The sequence below is a fragment of the Pipistrellus kuhlii genome, unplaced genomic scaffold, assembly GCF_014108245.1.
Source record: "Pipistrellus kuhlii isolate mPipKuh1 unplaced genomic scaffold, mPipKuh1.p scaffold_m20_p_7, whole genome shotgun sequence".
In the NCBI taxonomy this organism is placed as follows: domain Eukaryota; kingdom Metazoa; phylum Chordata; class Mammalia; order Chiroptera; family Vespertilionidae; genus Pipistrellus; species Pipistrellus kuhlii.
Genome location: NW_023425573.1, coordinates 43966502 through 43990395, shown reverse-complemented (window position 1 = coordinate 43990395; position 23894 = coordinate 43966502). Strand labels below are relative to the sequence as shown.

Below are 23894 nucleotides of genomic sequence, written 5' to 3'. Positions count from 1 at the left end.
AAAGGTATGTTAATCCCCATATCTGTGAAAGTGCCATTAGTAAGAAATATGCTTTACCTGCCAGAAGGAGTTAGGAAAACACATATTTAAAATATTGTATTTTATTTTTTTTGGAAACCAGTTGATACTCTTTATTTAACCAGGAAAAAATAATAAGTTTAAAGCATTTCCTATAAACTCATTAGAGAAGGAAGACAACTGTAGTAGCATTTGAATTAGCATGCATGCATGCATCCATATTAATATAACTGCATATACACTTGCAGTGTTAGTTCTGTTCCCCCTGGTGTACACAGAACTAGCTACTATATCTGTTTGCCATGGCAGCACTATCTTGATGCAATGCTTCAGGGTCCTTATCAAAATGAGTCATGTTGTGACAATATAACTCTCTTCCCAGAGCTGAAGCAACTGATTTCTGTGGTCGGAAGAGGGAATATTTCATGAGTGTGTGGGTTGTAAACAGAACAAAAGGGTTATCTGTAATTCAGACTAAAAATAAATCCCAGAGTTAGCAACAACATTCTCACCACGGGCTCTGCTCCAGAGAGGCTTCAGATGAAAAATTTGTGTTTGAAAAATTGTTAAAGAAAAATCTAAGCATAACACGGAAGAGCACCTTTTCTAATAGCTTTCTCTAATTATTTGAGTTGTTGTTGTGTTTTATTTTAATTTCATTCAGGCTATAGCGATAGACTTATTCTCGCCTCTCTTTTAGTAAGAAGACTGTAAAAATGTCCCAAGGATGTTGTTACGGAACATTAAGTGTCTGAACTCAGGGAACAGTAAATCCACTCTCCAGCCAGGAACTAACTGACACTTTTTTATTTTTATTTTTTAGGAGATACACTGTCAACCCAAGAATGACTTTGCTGTAAATGTGAAACGGATCTTGATTATCCAGCTTTCTTGCTTAGTAACAATAGGGCAACACAACAGATAAAATTTGCATGTTAACATTTGATAACAAATCCATGACGTAACACTGTATTTCTGTGTATAAATCTAATTGTGAAGTTCTTATATATAATTAGTATATGTACGTATAAGGGACTGTCATACATAAATAGTATTGTTAAATGCAACAATAACCCCATCAGTGTGGCTCAGTGGTTGAGTGTCGACCTATGAACCAGGTCATGGTTCAATTTCTGGTCAAGACACATGCCCAGGTGGCTGGCTCGATCCCCAGTAGGGGCATATCAGAGGCAGCCAATCAATGATTCTCTCTAATCATTGATGTTTCTATCAGTCACTCTACCTTCTCTCTGGAATCAATAAAAATATATTTTTTAAAAGCATTACTACAGATGTGCCTCTGATGTGTGACTATTGAACTTCAACATTGGATATACTTGTAATTCATCTTCTGATGACATCTGCAGATCATTTAAAAATATATATATTTTATTGATTGTTTACAGAGAGGAAGAGAGAGAAATAGAGAGCTAGAAACGTCGATGAGAGAGAAACATCGACCAGCTGCCTCTTGCACACCCCCTACTGGGGATGTGCCCGCAACCAACGTACATGCCCTTGACCGGAATCGAACCCGGGACCTTTCAGTCCGCAGACCTATGCTCTTCCACTGAGCCAAACCAGCTTCGGCTGTAGATGGTTTTTGTTAGGTCTGTTTCTGATTCTGGGCCTACTTCTTTGCTGCCTGGGCCATATAATCTCTTACCTGATAATAAATGCATAATCACATCATTGTTTGTGTGTATGGCACATGAAGTGATATTTTATTTTATCAATAGTACAGTGGCTCTCACAGTTTCTGATCTCAGGACACCTTTGTACTTTTAAAAATCACTGAGAACCTCAATGTTTTTCTGTTTATGTGGGTTATATGATTGCTATTTACTCTATTGAAATTAAAACTAAGAAAAAAATGTATTTATTGATTTATTTTAAAACTAGAGGCCATTCCAGGAAGGTTCCTGCAAGTACAGGGCTTCCCTCATGCCACCACCACCTCTCCCATCCCCCTGCACTTTCCCTCCCACCATTGCTGCCCTATGCTTTCCCTTCCGCTGCCACCCTGCACTTTTCCGAACCGTTTTCCCTCCTGCAGCCACCTTGCTTTCTGCTTTCCCCTTTCCCTCCCTCTTCCTTCTATGCTGTCTTCAGTTTTCACTCCTCCCTCCCTCAGTATATGCAACTTAACTGCCATCTTTATTTGGGTTAATTTGCATACTCACTGATTGCTTGTGGGCTTAGCGAAGGTATGGTTAATTAGCTTTTTTCTCTTTTATTAGTGTAGATAACACTAACAGTAATAAGACAATTACATGCTAAAAAAATATATTTATACATGAAAAACAACTCTAATTTCCAAAACGAAGGAAATATAGCAAAAAGAACGGTACTGTTTTAAATTTTTGCAAATCTTTTTAATGCTTGATTTATAGAACACAAGTAGATTGCCATACTTATTTCTGCCCTCAATAATAGCATTATGTTGTTTTGGATGAAGTGTATGAAGAAGATATGGTCTCACATAGATATGCAATTGGGGAAAAAACGAAGCATTTTGATAGCTTTTCGGACAATTATATTGTTCTTTAGTACCACACTGAAACTCAACAAGTGAGTATTTCTTTTTTTGTTTGTTTGTTTAAATATATTTTATTGATATTTTACAGAGAGGAAGGGAGAGGGATAGAGAGTTAGAAACACTGATGAGAAAGAAACATCGATCAGCTGCCTCTTGCATAATGCCACTGGGGATGTGCCCACAACCAAGGTACAAGCCCTTGACTGGAATTGAACCCAGGACCTTTGAGTCCCCAGGCCGACGCTCTATCCACTGAGCTAAACCAGTTAGGGCAACAGGTGGGTATTTCTTAAAAGTTAGTGGCAATATGGAATCTGAAATCAAATAAGTAAACTTTGGATACTCTGACATTTAAAATCTATTGACCTATCTTGCACTTTGAATGGATCTTAACTCCGATGTGACTTTTTTTTTTTATTATCATGGGTTGGACAATTGGAAAAGATTGCTTCATTAAGTTATGAGATCTTACCAATGTTAACACATTTCATTATATAATACAAAAATTATTTTTTGATTTAATATCATCAGAAAAGTTTTTATGTATTGGGAAGCTGTCAAGTTCACTGAGGCAGTTACAAGTTTTCCAACTTTTTTTATTTTTGCTTGAAAGTTTGAATTTTATGACTGGCAAAATAGTGTGTTTTTTACCTTGAAGTGACAGGCTCATTTCATTTATTTCTAAGAAAATGCCTGTCAAATACTCAAGTCTGAATAACCATAGCTTGTCTGTCAGTTGTTCCTTCAAGTAAAAATGGTGTTCCATGAAAAATGCAGCTAGCTTATCTCCAAGTCCAACAACCAATTGCTTTTCCTCAAAATGACAGGTATAAAACAGTAAGTTTATTGTGTATTCTGTTTTTGTTACACAATCCTCAAAATATGTGAACATAATGGTCAAATTTTTATAAAGTCATTATTTTTTTTACTGCTTCATCTAGCACATTTTAAAGTAAAATGTTGTTGCTGTGTGTTTTTTTAATTGTGCGTGTGGCAGTGAGAATATAGTGCCTATTCATATCACTGCCTTGAATCAGTCTAAGACATTCCTAATTTTATCTACCAATCAGTGCAAATGTTAACATAGTGAGGAAAGCAAATATCATCTTGCATTAGGTGCGACTTGTTATTATTATGAAAATAGAGGCCTCCTGCAGAGATCGCGTGCTACTGTCTAAATCCTGACTCTATCACTTCATAACTTTGTTCTCCTTATCTGCTGCCACACAACAAACCTGATCTAAAATTTAACAACTTATTAATTCCTCTCATAATTCTGTGAATTGGTTCTGTTCAGAAGGGCAACTTTACACAAGGTTTCTAATGTAGTTGAGGTCAACAACTGAGACAGAGTCATCTAAAGGCTTCCTCACTGTATCAGGGTTCTACAGAGAAACCAATGGCATATATATATATATATATATATATATATATATATATATATATAAAATATATAATATATTTATTATAGGAATTGGCTCCCATGGTGATGGAGGCTGAGAAGTCCCATGATCTGCCATCTGCAAACTGGAAAACCAGGAAACTAGTATCATGATTCAGTTGGAGTGCATGAAAATCAAAGGAGGTGAGTGGGTGGGTGGGGTTTGGGTGATACAAATCCTGGTTTGCATTTGATAGGCTGAGAACCTAGAGCATTGGTGTCTGAGGGCAAGAGTAGGTGGATGTCTCAGCTCAAGCAAAGAGAGATAATACACCTTTCCTGTACCTTTTGCTCTGTTCAAGCCCTGAATGGATTGGATGATGCCCACTCAAATTTGTGAGGGGATTTTCATTACTGTACTAATATACTGCTTTAAATGTTAATCTCTTCCAGAGACACTCAAAGCACAGAGACATTGAGAAATAATGTTTTACCAGCCATCTAGGCATTCCATAGCCCACTCAAGCTGATACATAAAATTAACCACCACACTGCCTCATATGTCTGCCTGGGATGATAGCACAGGAAAAGCTTACCTGTGTTTTTTTCTATGTATTAGGTGGAGCTGCCAAGTCTTCTTGAGTTGATGGGGTGGCCTTGTGTAGTAGGTAGGAGTCCTATTGGGCTCAGCCTCCCCAACCACCTAAGGTGAACACTTTAGGTGCACCCCTTTGTGAGTTGTGTGCACAGTCTTATTGTAGTTTAGCTTTGATTGCTGTTGGTGTCACTTGGAGGAATTGACATTCAGGCCAATTGGTTGTGGAGACCAGCTGCAACTACATTGGGAAAGCTGCTGTGCAAGAGGCTGTGCAAGAGACACTCTTATGAAGCAGGACTTGCTTCAGTGGGATTTTGGTGCTCACTGAGTCTGCTCCTCCAGTGTGGTGCTTATGGATGTGAAGAGTTGTAATCTGGTATGGTCTCACACACTAAATATTGGGTATACTGGCTCCTAGATCTCCAGAGAAGTGTAAAGTCAGCCACTGCCTGGGGCCACCCAGCAGAAGCTACAGAGAGCTCTTCAGATTCCTTCTCTTTATATCAGGTTTGGAAGAGCCCTGATGAGGCCCAGCTGTGAAGAAAGGCAGGCTGGTGCTGGTGCTGCATCTTGGACCTTTTGTTGATAGGTTTGGGAACATATAGGTAAAATTATATACTTAACTAGAAGCTTAGAGCACTAGTTAAGTATATAATTTTACCTATATGTTCCCAATAATTCTAGTTTAGTACTTCTTAGTTGGGATTCAGGAATCTGTAGTTTAACAACTCCACCAGGTGATTCTCATCATGAGAGAAGTTTGGGAAATACTGGCCTAGAAGGACAGGCCATTCATATGCAAAAGCTGCTGCACACAGCTTGGGTAGGGTTGTAAATTGGATGGGGCATGATATTAGGGAATCACCAGGGCAGAGCAAACAAAAATGGCTACCAGTCAGCCATGCACCAGGGAGGTCTCACCATGGGACCAATGATCCCTTCACGCACCTGCATTTGGAAGAAAGCTGCCCCCAAGTTCCTGCCCTAATACTATACAGTCCAGTTTCTCCTCATATGTTTCTGGATCCCCCCGAAAGCCTCACCCAGCACTGGAGCTCAGAGGAAGAGGGAACTTGTAAGTTCAGTTCATGATGCTGGACTTTTAAAAGGAGCAGCTGGATCTCCAGCAGCCTATGTATCACTCAGCCCCAATCTGCACTGGGTTTTACAGCCCATAGTTCTTATCACCCACAGGAAATTCTTTTTCCAGGTCTGAGACCCTGGGTTGGACATCTGGTGTAGAACTGGGACCCTTTACTCTTCCAGGCAGCCTCCACAGAGATGATCTTCCTTCCTATTAAAAAAGGCCCATATGGGTGCGGGCCCAGCCTGTTCCTTGCCTCTGCACTACCAGTGCGATTTCTTCTTTACTTCTCTAGTTGTAGTACTTTCTTTCAGCCAGATTTCCAGCAGTTCTAGGAGATGGTTGTTCTGTATTTTAGTTGTCATTTTGATGTGGTTGTTGGAGGCAGCAAATGCTGGCACTTGCCTACGCCGCCATCTCGGTTCTCACTATGATTTTATTAATCACTATTACTTAAAAATATATAAAAATTTGCCAATAGTCTCTATGGTTTCAATACAGTTTATCCTTTTAGAATGCCAGCAGTTACATATGTAATACTTTCAACAATAAAATTTAAAAAAATGAATGTTAGCAGTTTGAGTTTCTTGGAATTAAACTTTGTGTAGCTGTTATACGTGCATCTATTTTCTACACCAGTTACTCTAGTCAAGATACAAAGAAATGATGCAATGCTAGAGAGCAGGCTTCTCTCCAGGCTGTACTTCACTGTTAGTGACCTTGTGTTAATATTTAGTAGCAAGTGGGTTTCAATCCAGAAACTGCTCATAGATCTGGATGTGATGCCTGCATCAGGTCTCAAATAGCAAACTCTGTGTATGTTGGTAGACTAGATGGCTAAAGCTTATGTGTGATGCCCTGTTCTCTCCTGGGATAACTTTCCCAAGAAGGCCCTTATAATATATATTTCTAATCCTAATTTTTGCTTCCCTTATTAGTATGTCATTTCACAACATTTTGTTAACATATGACCTTCAGCAGCCCCTTTCTGCTCTTTAAGTTTACTACAGAGCTCCAAATCAAGTGTGAAGAAAGTCTTGCAGCATATGTCAGTGACAGTCAGATTGATAAAACTTCTTTCCAAATCTGACAAACATTGGAAACAACCCATTTACATTTCCTCCCTAGAGAAGTCATTTTTATAACTTTAGCTAATAGATTTGAATACTTCATGTCTAAGTATAGTAAACTTACATTTTCTTTCATGAAAAGACAGAGGTGGATGCAAATGCTTACAAAATGTTTAAAATGAAATTTGTAATTTATAATCACTTAAGAACCATGTAGAATAGAAGTATATGGCTATCCTTTAAAAAGATGCTTCATTGTAGCTCCACTAACTTTTGTCTAAATGGTAAAGACTAGTGTGGCTTAACATGCACCATCATTGCTGACATGTACACATAAGGAACTGTTTGACATTGAAATTAAGACTCAAAAGAACTGTTGGCCCAGAAAGAAACTCACTACAGACTGATTCATTTGCCTCTTAGCATAATGATTATGGCTTTTCTCATTTTCGGTTCTTATAAGTGTATTTCTAGTATCACATGATCTCACTCATCTAGGGGAAATAATGAACAATATAAACTGATGAACAAAAACAGACCCAGGGACAGGGAAGCATTGATCAGACTGTCAAACCTCAGAGGGAAGGTTAAGGAGGGTGGGGGTAAGTGGGCGAGATAATGCATATCAGCCCAATCAGTGGTCATGGACCACAGGGGCATGGGGACATGCATGGGAAGGTGTTTGGGATGGGAATGGAGCTGATGAGGACAAATATGTGATACCATAATCAATAAAGAAATAATTTAAAAAAAACATGCACCATCCCCTTCAGGTCTCATTAAATACTCATCAAAAAAAAAAAAGGCTAAGATGTTTGAATTCTTGTCAACTGGCAATATCAAAAGTAGAGTTAAAAATACACAATACAATATACAGATGATGTATTATAATGAAACTATATAATTTTATTAATCAATGTCACCCCAATAAATTCAATAAAAATTTTAAAAAATCTTATAGCTACCTGTCCTCAAAATAAGCCCTTACACGGGCATATCATTCTTGCCTTGGTTGGATTCAAGCTTATCTTCCTCTTAATCCATTTATTTGGACAGTTTGGTGAGTCACAAAATATTTATTGTGCATTTTTTGCCAGGAATTTGTGCCAGGCCTCATGGTATTATATGCTCTGCTCCCTCAAGTGGTTATAGCCTTGCCAGGTACGGTAGTTAACTCCTTTTGATCCCTCAGGTTCATTTAGACATCTCTTTGTAGAATGAATTAGTAAGGACTGGATTAAGTACCCACTTTTCTGTCCCCATATCAGCCTGAATATGCCCCCATTTTTGACTTGCCCACAGCTTCTCAGTGTCCCCTATTCGTTGGTAAATTCCATAAGAGCAGGGAGTTTACTGTATGTTATTGGCCATCGTTGTTTCCTCAGCATTTAGTACAGTGCCAGGCACAGTAGGTGGTCAATTAATATGTTAACTGAATCAATGATCATCTTGCCTGAAGTTTGCTTTGACATCTCCTCTATCTCTGTTTATATTCCTTGCTTCATTTCTTAGTGCCTGTGTTTAATTATTTCTTCTGTGTGTGTGTATGTCAGTGCTGCCTGACCCTAATCGGGTGAGACACTATCTATTTAACCAATTTTTTTCCAGTCCAGAACAAAATAGTTCATTTGATCAAGGCTTTAAACTCAGAACAACGTGTTCTGAAATTAAATTATTTTAAGCTCAAGGGCAGGAACTACAGTTTTCTTTCCTATTCTCTCACACCTTTTGATTCTTCACATAAAGTGATAGTCAATAAGGATAAAGTAATATCAAATGTGGTTTCAGGGGAAATATTGATTAAATACAACAGTGAAATAGGTATTATTTAGAAAGTCAGTATGCTACATAGGAATTAAATTTCAGAAAGTTTGGTACCAGCCAGATCCAGGTTATAATGTTGGCTCTGCCACTGACTTAATGGTCCTGGAGCCTTAGTTTCCTTATCTTTAAAATAAATTTAGTAAAACTTATCTCATTAGGGTCTTATGAAGTATAAATAGGGCCTTATGAAGTATAAATAGGATAAAATTTTATAAACCCTGAATATGTAGTACAGTGGTCTATAATTGTCATTTTGCTATTTTCTTTCTGACCAATAGAAGATGCTTTGCATTTATATATAATGCATTTACATTTATTTATAAATACATATTTATTGGCTTATTTTCTTCTACAAAAAAAAGATCTTTTAAAATAAATTATAAAACCTCTGGGTCTTTATCATTCTGGGCACATAGAAATGCACGCAGTAAGCAAAAGAATGTTATGTTGTAGCTTCTAGAGATGGAGAAATCTCTAGAATACAGATGTGGCCACTGTAAAATGGAATGCAAGGCATCCTAATATATAAAAAGCCAGGGGTTGTCACAACTGAAACAACAGGATGGACAACTGAACAGCAGGCTGCGTGTGGCAACCAGGCTGGCCAGGGGCCAGCTGGGGGCAACCAGGCTGTCAGGGAGGCAGTTAAGGGTGACCAGGCCAGTAGGAGGGCAGTTAGAAGTGACCAGGCAGTTGGGGGCAACTAAGCTGGTAGGGGGACAGTTGGGGACAACCAGGCCAGCAGGAGGGAAGTTAGGGGTGATCAGGCTGGCAGGCTGGCAGAGGTCAATAAGGGGTGACCAGGCCAGTGGGGTTGGGGTAGTTGGGGGTGATCAGGCTGGCAGGGGAGAATGGGTTGGAAATTTCCTCTATGAAAACATGAGATGCATATGTGTCTATGTGTGTGTATGTGTGGTGTGTACATATATACATATATTTTATCTTTAATGTTTGTATAAATATAGTTTATGTATATATATTATACACTCCCCCTCCCCTCCTTATGAGAGACAAATAAAGGGGGAGAAAGAAAATAACCAGGAAGTAGAAGGACATTTTTCAATTGTTTCATTTCAAAGTGAAAAGTGAGAGTAGTTATAAAAGTCCAGGAACACCACCTAATTTACTGAAGACAAACTGCCATCACCATTTCTAATCTTTGGTCTTTTATTATTATAGTTAACATTAGTGTCATAATATGTTATTAAGAACTTAAATATTGATCATGACATCACTTTTTAGAATGTTAAGCAAGTGTAGGTATCCCTTAAGAAGTGCATTTTGCCTTTTCACTATAGCTTAAGATCCATTTTTATGTAACATTTCTTCACTTATGGTTTGTTTGCCAAGTTTTATCCCAAAAGGATTGGAGTGGCATTATGTTATAAATTCCTATATTCATTTGTTTGATTGTGCTCTCAGAATTCAGAAGGATAAAGTCTTCATGAATAAATATGCTTCTTTATTTGAAGGTCAAAAATTCCATCCATATTATCCATCATCTAAATTAAAAATAACACACCACACACATTGGGAACTTTGCTGTTGATATATAGTTCATGAATAATGTATTAACCAAGACCTTCACAGCATTTCTACATAAGGTCATAAAGAAGTCCAAGATGTACTTGTGATAATTTTCTTTTGGAATTTTATTTTTGAGGGAAGTAACTTGCAGTAACTGAATAATAAAAATAGTGTGCATGTAAATTTATTATTTAATTTATAACTTTTTTTCATTTACATACTGCTTTTTCTTGTTTGCATTTTCTCTTAAACGATACAGGATGTCAACATAAATTAAAGATGTGACCATAGATTTTCTAGACAAACTACCTGTGCTTTGAATTTAATAAGACTACAGAATTAAGGGGGGGAAAATGCCATTTATGTTTGTCCATAAAATTGAAATATAAAGAATACTTTTAAATATCACTGACTCACTTTTTCTATTTTAAGTTCCAGTTGAATTAATTTGCTGTTTTATAATATAAATAGGGCATTTTTATAAACTAAGAGGAGAGGTTCTTTATAAGTGATAATAGATTCCATATTTCTATTTATGCTTGTTTTAGCCACTTTTAACTTGAGGAAATTTGGTAGTTTGTATTTATCTTTTTGTACATGTTATTGGCCTTTAATTAAAGATGACAATTACTAAACTGATCTATAGCTTTCTTAAGGAAATATTCTTGTTATAATATTATTTATTCTTTTTACTAGCAACTATTGTTATTACATAGGAAGACAATTCTGTTGGAACAGTAAGAGCTTTGTCTTCATTGAACCTTAGAAGAAATAAATGGCTTTCCTAAAAACAGCTCTTTGAGCCCAGCCTGTGTGGCTCAGTGGTTGAATGGCAACCAGGACGTCATGGTTGGATTACCTGTCATAGCACATGCCTGGGTAGGGGGCTTGATCTTCAATGGGGGCCTTCAGGATGCAGCTAATCAATGATTCTCTCTCACCATTGATTTTTCTATCTCCCCCTTTCATTTCTTCTCTGAAATCAATAAAAATATATTTAAAAAACACACACACAGCTCTTTGATTTGTTTAAATTTTAGCTAATGAGATGATCAGAGTACCCCTTATTGTCCTTAATATTGTGTTGTGTGGGGGGAGGGAATGAAATGAGATTGTTTGTATTCTTTTCCTTTTCTCTCTTTCAACGTCTTAGGTCACTGCTTGATGTCACAGCAAAAGGCTTCACCACTGTGTTCTCATGCTGCCTCCAACCAGCCCTGCTGCTTCTGCTCAGGGCAGAGGAGGAGGCCTCTTCTGTCTCCATGACAACCTTGTGTCCTCTGGGAACCTGCTTGCAGCTAAAGATCTTCTGAGAGCAGGGGGAGGGGCATTTTCTGAGGAAAATCTCACCTCATTTCCCCTTCCCAGAGAAATTTGCTTAATTGTATCTCTCTCTTATTGTTTGTATGTGATGGTGTTACCCCAAATCAGCTCGCTCACAACCTTATTTTGTATACAAAAAAATCCACAGCACAAGGATTTTCCCCAGCAGCTGGTACAGTTTCTCATTCACTTGCCTTTTATGTTAATTTTAACTTTGTCTCTAGTTCTCCAGTTCGTGAAATGATTTAAATATTAATGCGCACTGGAAAGCTAAACCCTGCTGTAGCCTGGGAATATTGTTGCTATACGTTATGAATATTTGAAAGGAATAAAAATTATTTCCTTTGCTTTTTGTTTATTCAGACTTACTGTTATTGGGGACATTGAAGTACCCCTTTCCCCACTGAGTGCTGAGTGGAGTCCTTATGATAACTCAAGAAAAATAATTTTCTGAGACTCGCTCAGGAGGATGAGTGATTTTTATTTGTGTGGAATTACATCCCTGGGTTTTCAAAGTCCCATTTCCCTTAGTCCAGGAAAAGCGTAGTCGGGGTTTCAGTAGAGCTAAAAGCAAAGGCAGTGTCCAGACTTCCCGTTTCATGTTGCAGCTGGGTCCTATTCAGCATCAGGCTAGTTGCAGTCCATTATTCCACTGTGTGTGGGAGTCCACATGGCTGTGGGCCAATGGGGGCAAATACAGGAAGCAGGAGCAAGAGGCCCCAGAAGCCAGGAGTCAAGAGTAACACTCCAAGAATTAAGAGCCAAGAGCACATGAGAAACCAAGAGCACAAGAGGGCACACTGCTTTGTTTAGGGGATTAAATACCTCAGGGGTGGAGCCTTTGCAGTGACCACACCCATTCTGGTCAATGACTTGTTCCCAGGCGTGACTAACAAGCAAGCACCTTTGCTAGTCCCCCGACTTAACTGAGCATGCGGCTGTTCTCTCTGTCCAGTCCCTCCGCCCAGCCATCTTCAGGGAATGGACAGGTGACGCCCTAAGGAGTGTAAGCGTTAGCTTCCTGTTGAAGCAGTTCAAAAGGCATGCCTATACTATTTGGCCTTCCTTCTGTTCCTTTCCTGTTATTAATAAATAGGTTAGTTGAAATGGTATCATTATTATCATAATTTAAAGTTGTACCCCGCTACCGAAAACAAAACAGACAACAAACAAACAAACAAAACATTGTTTTATCATTAGGCTCCACAGATGTGTGCCATATACTTTATAGAAACCTAAATTTCCCAAGTTAATTTATCTGGGGATGAGTATCTGATTTAACCTTGGTTGCAAATTCTTAGCAATATTTTACATATATACTTATTATCCCTTTAAGTAAACTTTATTAGAAAATAGGTATGTTTTTGCCTTGTGGCTATACCTGGTAATCCTAGTGGGTTGGTACAGTAATTTTCCCGTTATTCTTTATCTCAAGGCCATTTCTTCCAGACTTGCGGTTTCGACTAGCATCCTGGACCAAATGAATTACAATTTGTGTTAAGGTTGTCTTGGGCCCTGGACTTTTCCTCATCTTGGGGTGGTGGCCCAGGTGGAGTGAATTTAGATAAGCTGGAACTACATTTCCCAGAATTCCTTTCCCCTATGGCTTTGGTTTAGCATTGTGAATAGGCACAGTGAAGCAGCCACCATGTTATTTAGGCTCTGAGGGTGCACATGGCCCCAGCAATAAGCTAAGTTGTGCTTGCTGCTTTTCATCTTGTGGGAGCAGGCGGGGCATCCTTGGGCCTGCAACTCCTCTGGCGCCATAGTTCATCTCCTTCGCCTTCTCTGGGTCCTGGACCAACAGGCGTGCAGCTCCGCATCGCCCGGGAACAGCTTCCAAGGCAGGTCACCCACCCTCTTGATCGTCTCTTTTGGTTTCCCTGAATCCTGGGCGAGGTGCCTTTGTAGCCGAGACCTGACTAAATGTAAAGGAGACATAGACAAAATCACAATTATATAGGAGATTTTTAACATACTTTTCTCATTGACTAATCAAATAAACAAAGCAGACAAAAACTCAGTAAGTACAGAGATGATGAAACATTAAATATGTAGATCACGGTAGCTCACAAGTGCAGAATAGACATTTTGAAATACAGAACATTTACTAAAAACAAAACAAAACAAAAAACAACACAAAACATGTAATCTATGAAGTACATCCCAGCACGGTTTTATTGTATTTATTTTAAATTTTTATTTTATTGTAGTAAGAACACTTAGCATGAGATTTACCCTCTTAACAAATTTTTAAGTGTATAATGCAATATTGTTGCCCATGGATGTAATGCTGCACCGCAGCTCTTTAGAGCTTATTTATCTTGCTGAAGGGAATTTTATGCTTGATTAATAACTGCCCTCTTCTTTCCCTGCCCCTGATAAGCACCATTTCAATCTTTGAATCTATGATTTTGACTATTTTTTATATCTGGTATAAATGGAATTAAACGTCTTCCTGTGATTGGCTGGTTCCACTGAGCATAATGTCCTTGGGGGTTCATCCGTGTTGTCTCGAATTGCAGAACTTCCTTCCTAAATAGTATTCCTTAGTATGTATATGCTACTTTTTTTTTTTTAAACCTATTTATCATGGACATTTAGGTTGTTTCTACATCTTGATTTTTTTCAATAATTCTGTGATAAAAATGGAAGTGATAATATCTCTTTCAGATCCCAATTTCAGTCTTTTGGGTAAATAACAAGAAGTGAGATTGATGGATCTTATTTTAGTTATTTTTAAAAATTTTTTTGAGTAATCTTCATACAGTTTTCCATAGCAGCTACATTACTTTGCACTCACACCAACAATGTGCAAGAATTTCAATTGTCTCCATATGCTCGCCAACACTTGTCTTCTTAGATATGCAGATTAATGTTTTTCATTAAATTCAGGAAGTTTTCAACTATAATTTCTTCAAATCCTTTTTTCTTTATCCTTTTTCTTTCTGTTCTCTTATTTTGGCATTGCCATTATATGAATGTTGGAATGTTTAATGGTGTCTCATTTTTTTTTTCTAAAGCTGTTTATTTTTTTTCTTTCTCTCTCTCTTTTCTTCAGATTATGTAAACTCTATCAGTCTCTCTCAATTTTACTGATTTTTTTGTTCTACCAGCTCAAATTTACAGTTGAATCCTTCTAGTGAAATTATTGTCTTCTTCAACTCTACAGTTTCTGATCCCACCTACTCTCTAAGATTGTTGTTATTGTTTGCTTGCTTCTTTTTATCTTTTTAATTTTTTGTTTAGTGATTTGACTGAATTAATTTCGTAAAGTCTAGTTACTCTGACGTGTGCAACCACTAATTTCCCTGCTCAGATAGCCTTCCTTTATTTATTTATTTTTTTTATCTTAGGCTAGATACCTTGGTGTTGCCCTTGGGTTAGCATTAGCCATTTATTGGTCAAAGGTTGTGCTTAAGGCCCTTATCCAGTTAGATTTTTACTTTTTGCCACTGGATGTATGTGTGGGTTGGAGGTTGATATCATGGTTTAGGGTGTTTGGGTTTGGGGCCCTATGTAATTCAGGGACTAGTAGGTTTGAATTCTTCTCTCTGCTCCTTAGCGGTTACAATCCTGGACGCACACACAATCTTTCACATTGCCAGGGGAAAGAGCCTGAATTTATTCTTAATCCTTCCTCCTTAGAGTCACCCCTGGATTACAATAGAATAGTGTATTGTTCAATCAGTGTTTGGCAGAAATTTCGTTTAAGCCTGTTATAGAAGTGAGCTTCATGCCCTCTTATGGGATGGCTTTGTGTGCATTTTGGGGAGTGTTTTCATGTATGCCCTTATCTTATTTTGATTTCTCCTAAGTGAATGAAGCCTAGTCCGTGTACAGTGTTTTTGACCCACATAATTGGCTGTGACCTTAACAGGCTTCTATTTGGCTTTCTCTTTCCTTGGTTCACTTCATTGAATTTCTGGCTGCTCTACTGTTTTGCTTGTATCATGGAGCTACTAGCCTCATAATGTCCATCAAGATCTTGTTGTTTTAGTTGATACCCTTAGACATGGAGTTCTTCACTCTCTATTTCAAATAAAGTCAGTCCCCTCAGGAACTGCTCCAAAGCTTTTTGTCCTTAACCACAGTTGGAGCTAAGACTCCAAATATAGTCCCAAAAGTTAGATTTCTAATTTAATTACATTCAAACATGGTGTAGTCCATATGCTATCAGTTCTTTGAAAATTTCTGATACTTGCTTTTTGGTTTGTCATTTAATGTGTTTTAATAAATGTGACTTGTGCATTTGAAAAAAACCATGATACTTTTTCAAATGCTACTGAAGAGTTCTTTGTGTGTCTAGTAGGTGAAGCTTTTATTTATAATCAAAGAATAGATGTGCTTTTAGTTTTTTTTTTTATCCACTCATTACTTTTTATTTATCTTATATTTCTATTTTTCTTTTTCTTCTTGTGCTTTTAAATTTATTGAATATCAAGTTATTTCTTCTTATTCCTGTGCTCATCTTAACATCCGTTTTTTTTGTGTGTATCTTTGAAATTTTAAGCATTTTAAGCAGAGTTTAAAGTTCATAGTCCTAACATATGGTGACAGGAGAAGATTTGACTTGGGTGCTGGGTACACAGTGCAATGTACAGGTCTTGTAACATAGAAGCCTACACATGAAACCAGGTGATCATGTTGACCAATTGTCACCCCAATAAATTTAGTAAAAAATAATAAAGTTAATTTTATCATCCTCCTGAGTAATACAGATTTAGAATTTTTGAACTCCAACATCTCTCCCAGCTTGCATGAAAATATTTTACTCTTTTAGCTCTATTTTTTTAAACAACAGAAGTAAAAATTATTATTGCTTTTTGCCATCACTTTTTAAATTTTATCTGTTAATCATACATTTACAGTTTTGTTTTGTTTTTGTCTTAACATTCCTTTCTGAATCTTAGGTCTTTCTGATGGAATAATTTCCTTCTACTTGAAGTATATCTTTTAGACATTTCTTTGTGAGAATATATTGGTAATAAAATACCTCCATTTTTGTTTATCTGAAAATGTTTGAATTTCCTCTCTATTCTTAATGATAGTTTTCCTGTGTATAAAATACCTGTTTAACAGACATTTTCTTATAATATTTCTTGCTGTTATATTCAAATAGTTCTGTTTACTTTGTCTTTCTTTTTACTTGTAAGATTTTGTCATTTGTTTTGTTATGAAACTTATTAGGATGTGCCTGATTATGGCTTTCTTCTGTTTATCTTGATTAGAATTTTTTGATTCCTGAATGTTAAAATTTTTGTTCATCATTAATACTGAAAAATTCTTGGTCATTAAATAATCACATATTTGATTCCCTTATCTTATAATTTTTCTTTTGGAATTCCAATTATGTTATACCTGGACACAACTCCCTTAATTTTTCCTAAGGTTTTTCATATTTTTTTAAATCTTTGCCTCTGCTGTTTTGTTTGTACTTTTTAAAAGATTTTAATTCACTATTTCTCTCTTTACGTTTTTTATTTTAAATATATTTTATTAATTTTTTTACGGAGAAGAAGGGAGAACAATAGTTAGAAATATCAATGAGAGAAACATCGACCAGCTGCCTCCTGCACACACTCCTCTGGCAATGTGGCTGCAACCAAGGTACATGTCCTTGACCAGAATCGAAGCTGGGACCTTTCAGTCTGCAGGCTGGTGGTGCTCTATCCACTTAGTCAAACTAGTTAGGACTCTCTCTTTACTTTCTTGTAGGTTACTATATAAGTCTTCCATTTTGTTTTAATTTCACTTATTGTATTTTTTGTTTCTAGAAATGGCATAATATTCTTAAAGTGTGCCTCATAATTTTTTATCTGTTCCTCACTATTCATATTTTAAATCCTTTTATATTTTTTAATACTATTAACCATACTTATATCCTATCTGAAGACAGTGGGTATGTTCTGCTTCCACTCTACAGTTTTGTTTTCTCATTACTTACTTTGTTATTTCTCTAATTATGAATTCATGTTTCTTGAACTTTATTTGTGGGATATCTTTGAAGCATGGCTGAGTTGTGGTCTTTCAGAAAGGATTTCTGTTCATTTCTACCAGGAGCCTGGAAGCACTAGCAACATGTGTCTGCTTTAAATTGAATTTTTGCCTTGCAGTATTTTGTAGTAGGCTGGTAGTATAAATACTGGTTAAAAGATGGGTGAATTCTGGGTTATGAATTTCAATAAACCCAGAACTAAGACAAGACACAAGTTCGCTTACCAAGTTGCCTTTCTATCTGCCTTTGCAAGGTTGGTTTAAAAAAATATTTTCATTAAGTGATTAGCTTTTTGTGGTCTTGAATTTATTCAGGACCTCTCACTGGAATTGGATCAAAATATGTGTCTTCTATTCCCTGTACCCAGGTCCTTAAAACCAAGCTTTAGGCAACAAGGAGAAACAGAAGACCCAAAAGCAGCCTCTGAGTGCAGTGCTTGCTTACCTTTCTCTATCAGCCCTACGGTCTTTCTCCTGCTTTCCTGTAAGCCCGACCATTCAGTAAAATGGTCTTTAAAATGCTGTATTCTGTCTTTAGGTATTTATGATAGGAAGATAGTTATCTCACTATCTGATGGAAATATATATTCGTTAAGCAAAATCCTAACATTACACTAAAGTGTACTCATGAATTATCAAATGTGAAGAATATTTACATGAGTAAGGCACTAAAATAAAACCTGTGTTTTTATTCTTGTAATGTATGTCAGATTGAATACAACTAACTAAAACTATTATTTCATTGATAGAATTAATGAAATGAAATTTTTGTTTTAGTAGTTTCTGTTAGGTAACATATATTACTTGAAAACCACAGCTAAAAGGTATACAGTATTTACAAGATAGGTGAATATTATAAAGGTGGTGAATTTAGATTCGAATACATTTGAGAGTCATTCTTGTCAGGACTAAAAACAAAAAAATGTACAATACTAGTATTATTGTTTGGCACTTAAATATTTTTGTGTGCTCCTGCAAGAATCAATTGTACTAATAATACTGTATATCTGAATACTGATAGTCACTGATGCTCTGGTAGTCACTGCTGATAGGAAAGAAGGTAAAAGAAATGAGATGTGCCCCATACCTTGGATATATACAATCTATTAGGAGAGATAAACGAAAAGGAGATAATACAGCACATTATGATACACACCATCACTGATACACTTAAGAAGTCTAAGAAGAAATGATATATTCCACTTGGGGAAATCTGAGGAAGGTTCCTAAAATATGGTGCTATTTGAGCCAGTTCTTAAAAGATGAGCAGTGCTTTACCAGGGTGGGGGAAAGGAGAGGGAAGGGCATTTCAGATAAAGAGAATAAATAGCATGTGCAGAGACAGGAGAGATATCAAAACATTGTGTAATGTGATTCCATGGAAGAGAGAGTGAGTTGTGGAGTGGTGGCCATGACAGACGAATGTAGTGTGATAGGTGAAGGGCAGGTTATCCAGAGTATTTTTTTACTCCATACTAAGGTAAAATTGATCTCTCACTAATGGGATGCTGTCTAGTTTAGAAGGTTTCCAATATGTATTTCTGTGTGTCTACTGGCAGAATTCCAGAGGATAGAGAGATCCTGAAGAGAGGAGAGGAGAGCAGAGGAGAGGAGAGGAGAGGAGAGGAGAGGAGAGGAGAGGAGGAGAGGGGAGAGGAGAGGGGAGATCCAACAAAAGGATCTTTAGGAGTGAGTAACAATAAATGTTTGGATGGATTAAATCATTAATTATTTTCCCTGTAAAAAGAATAAAACATTTTTTATGTTGTAAGAGAATGATGTGCTTCCTTCTTTTGCTATTAAAACCAGTACTTTAGGGAATACAAAATTAAGCCCAACTTCTTCATGTTTTAAGGCAAATGTTAATTAATGATCAAGAAGTAAGTAATTTTTTATTTCAGACAATTTTACAAATGACTAATGATTTCTTTGATTTAGTCTCTTTGGTTATATATTAGATATTATCTTTTAGAAACCTGTAATATCACAAAGAAGAAATAATAGCTATCTTTTCAATTATGTTAAATATCCTTCAACCTTGTAGTATAAAATCTTTGAGGTCAAGAAGATTTTTAATGGGATTAAAGTCAAGGCCAAATGTGTCTCTGTTTATTTAAAGTTATCTGAGTAATGTTTTAAAAGGTATATTGACTCTCTGACTATTTTAGAAGATGGTTATTTAGATATAATTCATATCAATTAATAGATTGGTTGACTAATAATTACATAATAGGATACCTAAAAAGGTTAAGAATTTTGCAAAGTAGTACTTCTCTGTGCTGTTGGCAAGATATGAAAATTTATTTGAGCAGGAAGAAGTCAATGAATTTCAATTAAGTCACCTTATATCATTTATGTTGGGGTTAGGGTTAAATATTAAATGCATATTTAGATCCAATTCATCTTCAAAACATGCATTATAACTGGAGTTTAACACTGATAATAAATATTTGGTTTTGACAGGACATCAATCCAAGGAACCCTGAAAAAAGTTAATGTAAATCCTCAATTACTGCATTATAAATATTTTATCTGTAAATAGGAGTTCATAAAATCCATTTAAATAATGAAGTATATAAGATTTATTAACTACTAAGAAATTTGTAGATGGTAACAGTTACACTATACTGATAGGAATTGAGATTAAAATGATTACAGCCAAAGGAATTAATTTTAAGTTAATGATCATTGTAGAGAGCTACTGTTATTGTTAGGACACCTACCAACTAGAATATATGGGTTTGATCCTTTGCACACACAAAAGTTCACAAAAGTACTTTATTCTGTAGTGCTGCTGGTGGATCATGCCCTAAGTTGTTATATAATTCATGTGAACTTTTATGTATACAGATGTCAGATCAAGTACAGGTTTTACTAATGATATATACTATAAACTTAGAACAATTAAAAAGAAAAGAAAGAAAAACAGAGGCCAAGAAATTAAATACAATAAAAAATGAAATATTTATTCTTTTGGCTCAATAATGACGTAGCTCACCATTCTTTTTTAGTAATAGCAATTCCCTGCATGCATTTCATCAATACACTACAAGTAAATAGTTTTGTAAAATGAATTAACATATTTTTGGTTTGTGCAAAAAACTCTAGCATTTCAGATCATTGCACAACTTTGCCACTTTGTGCATGGCTGGAAAGGACACAGTCCAAGTTATATCTCTAATAGCTTTAGTGTAGCAGGAATTAAAAAAATAAGACTAGTCTGCATAAGCAAATACTACAAAAGTTGATTTAAAAAAAAAATCTTCCATGAATAAAGTGTTAGAGGCAACCAGAATTGGTAAAAATGATCTAGGTTTCAGTTTTTGACCAATGTATCTACTATTGGTATGGTAGAAAATATAACAAAGTAATTCACAAAACCCAGTGTCTAACTTTTATTTTAGGAAATTATCCTTTGAAAAGTCTTATGAATTCAAAAGTTTGGAGTTGTGATTAAAAATAAGAAGCAAAAGCAGAAAGCAAAATAAGTTGCCATGTCATCAACCTGAAAATAATTTTCTTATGTACAAATGTGACAAATAAAATTGATTATATTTTTACATTATATTTCAACAAGTGTTGGACATATTTATAGCAAAGTATGAAGTATACAGGTTTTGACAACAGGCAGTATGCAGTGTGTTTCTTTGAGATCTAAAGAGACACTACACAACACTCAAATTAAAAATGCAAAAGTCAAAGTGCTTTTAAATAACTGCAAGCTATTCTGCTTGATATACTAGACAGAGAGCTGGTTGAATTCAGTCTACCACCAACATATCACTTCTTCTAATCAAGACTTATGAAGAATGGATTGAGTAAAATAGAGCAGCATAGGCAATATTAACATGCATTAGTGATAGTCTTTGAACTATTTATGTTTAATGAATGGTACAGGTTATATCCCTGTTGGAAGCTCGCAAAAGACACATATACTGTGGTACATATTTGATTTAATAGAACTTGTTTATCCGGCTGTATATATACTAATATATATATATTTGCCCAAACATGCACCACAGGAAAAAATAACTATTTACATAACAGGGTGTTGAATAAAATGTCAGCTTTGCTAAGAGCAAAAGATGGCAAAACAATACTGCAGCAGAAAGTGGAACAACTATTCTAAAGTGATACTTTAGATAGACTATACTTTTCTAGAACAGATTATTAAATTACTTTTTTTAAAAAGCATTTAACCAAAATTAAATATAGAACTCTGGAACTTGGAATAAAATTTGCACTTGCTGAAACAGAACACTTTGCATAAAAATAATCCTTTAAAATTAGAGGAGACTTTACAGGCACATAACTGTTCAGATATAAACAAACATAGACCAACACTTTCAAAATTAAAATCATCTAGAAAATGGAAGTACCTGAAATTGTTGATAGTACAATTTTGTTTCTGGTTTTGAACTAGAATTTTATCTCTCAGACAAAACACTTTTGTCTGATTATTTGAGAAACTTTTGAGAACACAGGGATCATATACTTTTTTTTTCTCAACTTAAACCTCATTTACAAAAATAGTGACATAGTATTATGAATAAACTATGAATTAGGGACCAGGGAATCCACTAGAACAAATTTTGTAAAAATATGGCAGATATGGAAGTTAAAAATAGAGTGGGTGCTAGTACTGTACTAAAGGTGTTTGGTGTAGTTACAATGATCACTGCACAACTATCCCTATAGTCTAGGTAGCTGTTGAGTTTCTCCTCAGCAGTGGCAGCTGGTAATGAGAACCGCAACCTTTTGTCAATGTTGATACCCTGACTCACAGAGTTGTAGTGACGGAGAGGCCACTGTCTTGTTATAGGCACTGACCATGGGTATTTGTTAAAACAGTCAGTTTGGCATAGACCTCCTCTGGGAGTCCTGTTGACACATAGACTTTACCTTCATAGGCTGTAAACAATTGATCACAAAGATAATTCTTTGTTTTTACTTCTGATTTTCCCTGACCTCTTTCCCTTTGCTTTCTTTTTCTGGTTTGTCTTTCTCAAACTTTTCTTTGTCTGGCTTTGTTACACTATCGTAGGAAGGAGGAGAGGTGGTAGAGGAACTTCCATCTGTTTTTTCTGGGGTGGAGTTCCCATTTAATTTGTCAATAATCATGTCTTCCTTTATAGGTAAGTCAACCCTCCCTTTGATTGCCTCTTTATTATATTTACTTGATACCTTTTTTAACCTTTGCTTTAAAAGATAACATCTGAAATTACGCTGAATAATAGCAGCAGACACCTCCTCTTGTTTGCGTTTCAAAGTGGTGGTGATGGGTTCGTAGGAGACTTTGGATGGGTTCGATGCCATGAACCGGTCTTCCATCTGTATTCGAAGGGCATCCATCTCTCCGCTCTCACCCAAAACACGCTTTGTAAAGGCAAATAAAATGTCGAGGCAGTGGATCCGGTCTCCACTGACCATGGGCAGGTCCATGGCGATGAGCTGGACTTTGTTTGGCTTTGCTACCAGAAGAGGAGGATCCAGGGCAGCTGCAAAGTCGGAGAGCTTGGAGAACTCTATAAACTGGGTGGCATCGGGGTCAAACTTCTCCCAGACCTCATAGAACATCTCAAAGTCATCCTCACTCAGGGGCTCTGCGCTTTCCTCAGTGGCGACACTGAAGTTCTCCAGGATGACAGCGATGTACATGTTCACCACCACCAGAAAGGATATGATGATGTAGCTGACGAAAAAGAAAATCCCCACAGATGGGTTCCCACAGTCTCCCTTCACTGAGCTTCCAGGGTGAATTGCATCAGGGTCACAGTCAGGTGGTGCACTGTTGAGAATAGGTGCCAGCAGCCCGTCCCAGCCAGCAGAGGTGGTGATCTGGAACAGGCAGATCATGCTGTTGCCAAAAGTTTCAAAGTTGAACATGTCATCAATTCCAGCTTCCTTTTTAACATAAGCAAAGTTGGACATCCCAAAGATGGCGTAGATGAACATGACCAGGAAGAGCAGGAGGCCAATGTTAAACAGGGCAGGGAGGGACATCATCAGAGCAAAGAGCAGCGTGCGGATCCCCTTGGCCCCTTTGATCAGACGTAGGATGCGGCCAATCCTGGCAAGACGGATCACTCGGAACAAGGTAGGGGACACAAAATACTTTTCTATCATCTCAGCCAGAAACATGCCTGTGGAAAAATACAGAAAGCCATTCAACGGTGAATATCTTATGCTTACATGAATACTTTACATCTCTGCAAGTTCTATGAAAACAACAAGTTCATTATGAATATAAACCTTTGCTAAATATTTAGACCCACTTCCTAATTTAGCAATTAAAGATTACAGTTTTATACAATTATTATGTAATGTCATAAACCTATATGGATTTTTGCAAAATCCAACCAAGTAAATAATGTCATAGTGATATAGCAATTTAAGTTTATAAACACTATTTCCTATGAACAGGTATCCTCATTATATGAAACATGCTAATTACAAAGGCTTTTTTTCTGAAATTTAGAAATATATTATTTTTTATTTTTTAATATCAATATTTTTCAGTTAGAGGAAAATGA

At 36.4% G+C, this 23894-nt stretch overlaps 1 protein-coding gene across 2 annotated transcripts in view; it reads right to left on the bottom strand.

The window, feature by feature from the left end:
* Positions 1-20306: 20306 nt before the first annotated feature.
* SCN3A (sodium voltage-gated channel alpha subunit 3) overlaps positions 20307-23894 on the bottom strand; it is a 119075-nt gene continuing 115487 nt past the window's right edge. For both annotated transcript variants that reach the window (XM_045575277.1, XM_045575276.1), the window contains one exon: positions 20307-23504. In XM_045575277.1, the coding sequence (XP_045431233.1) occupies positions 22309-23504 (1196 nt within the window). In that variant the 3' untranslated portion in view covers positions 20307-22308. The remainder of the gene's footprint in view (positions 23505-23894) is intronic.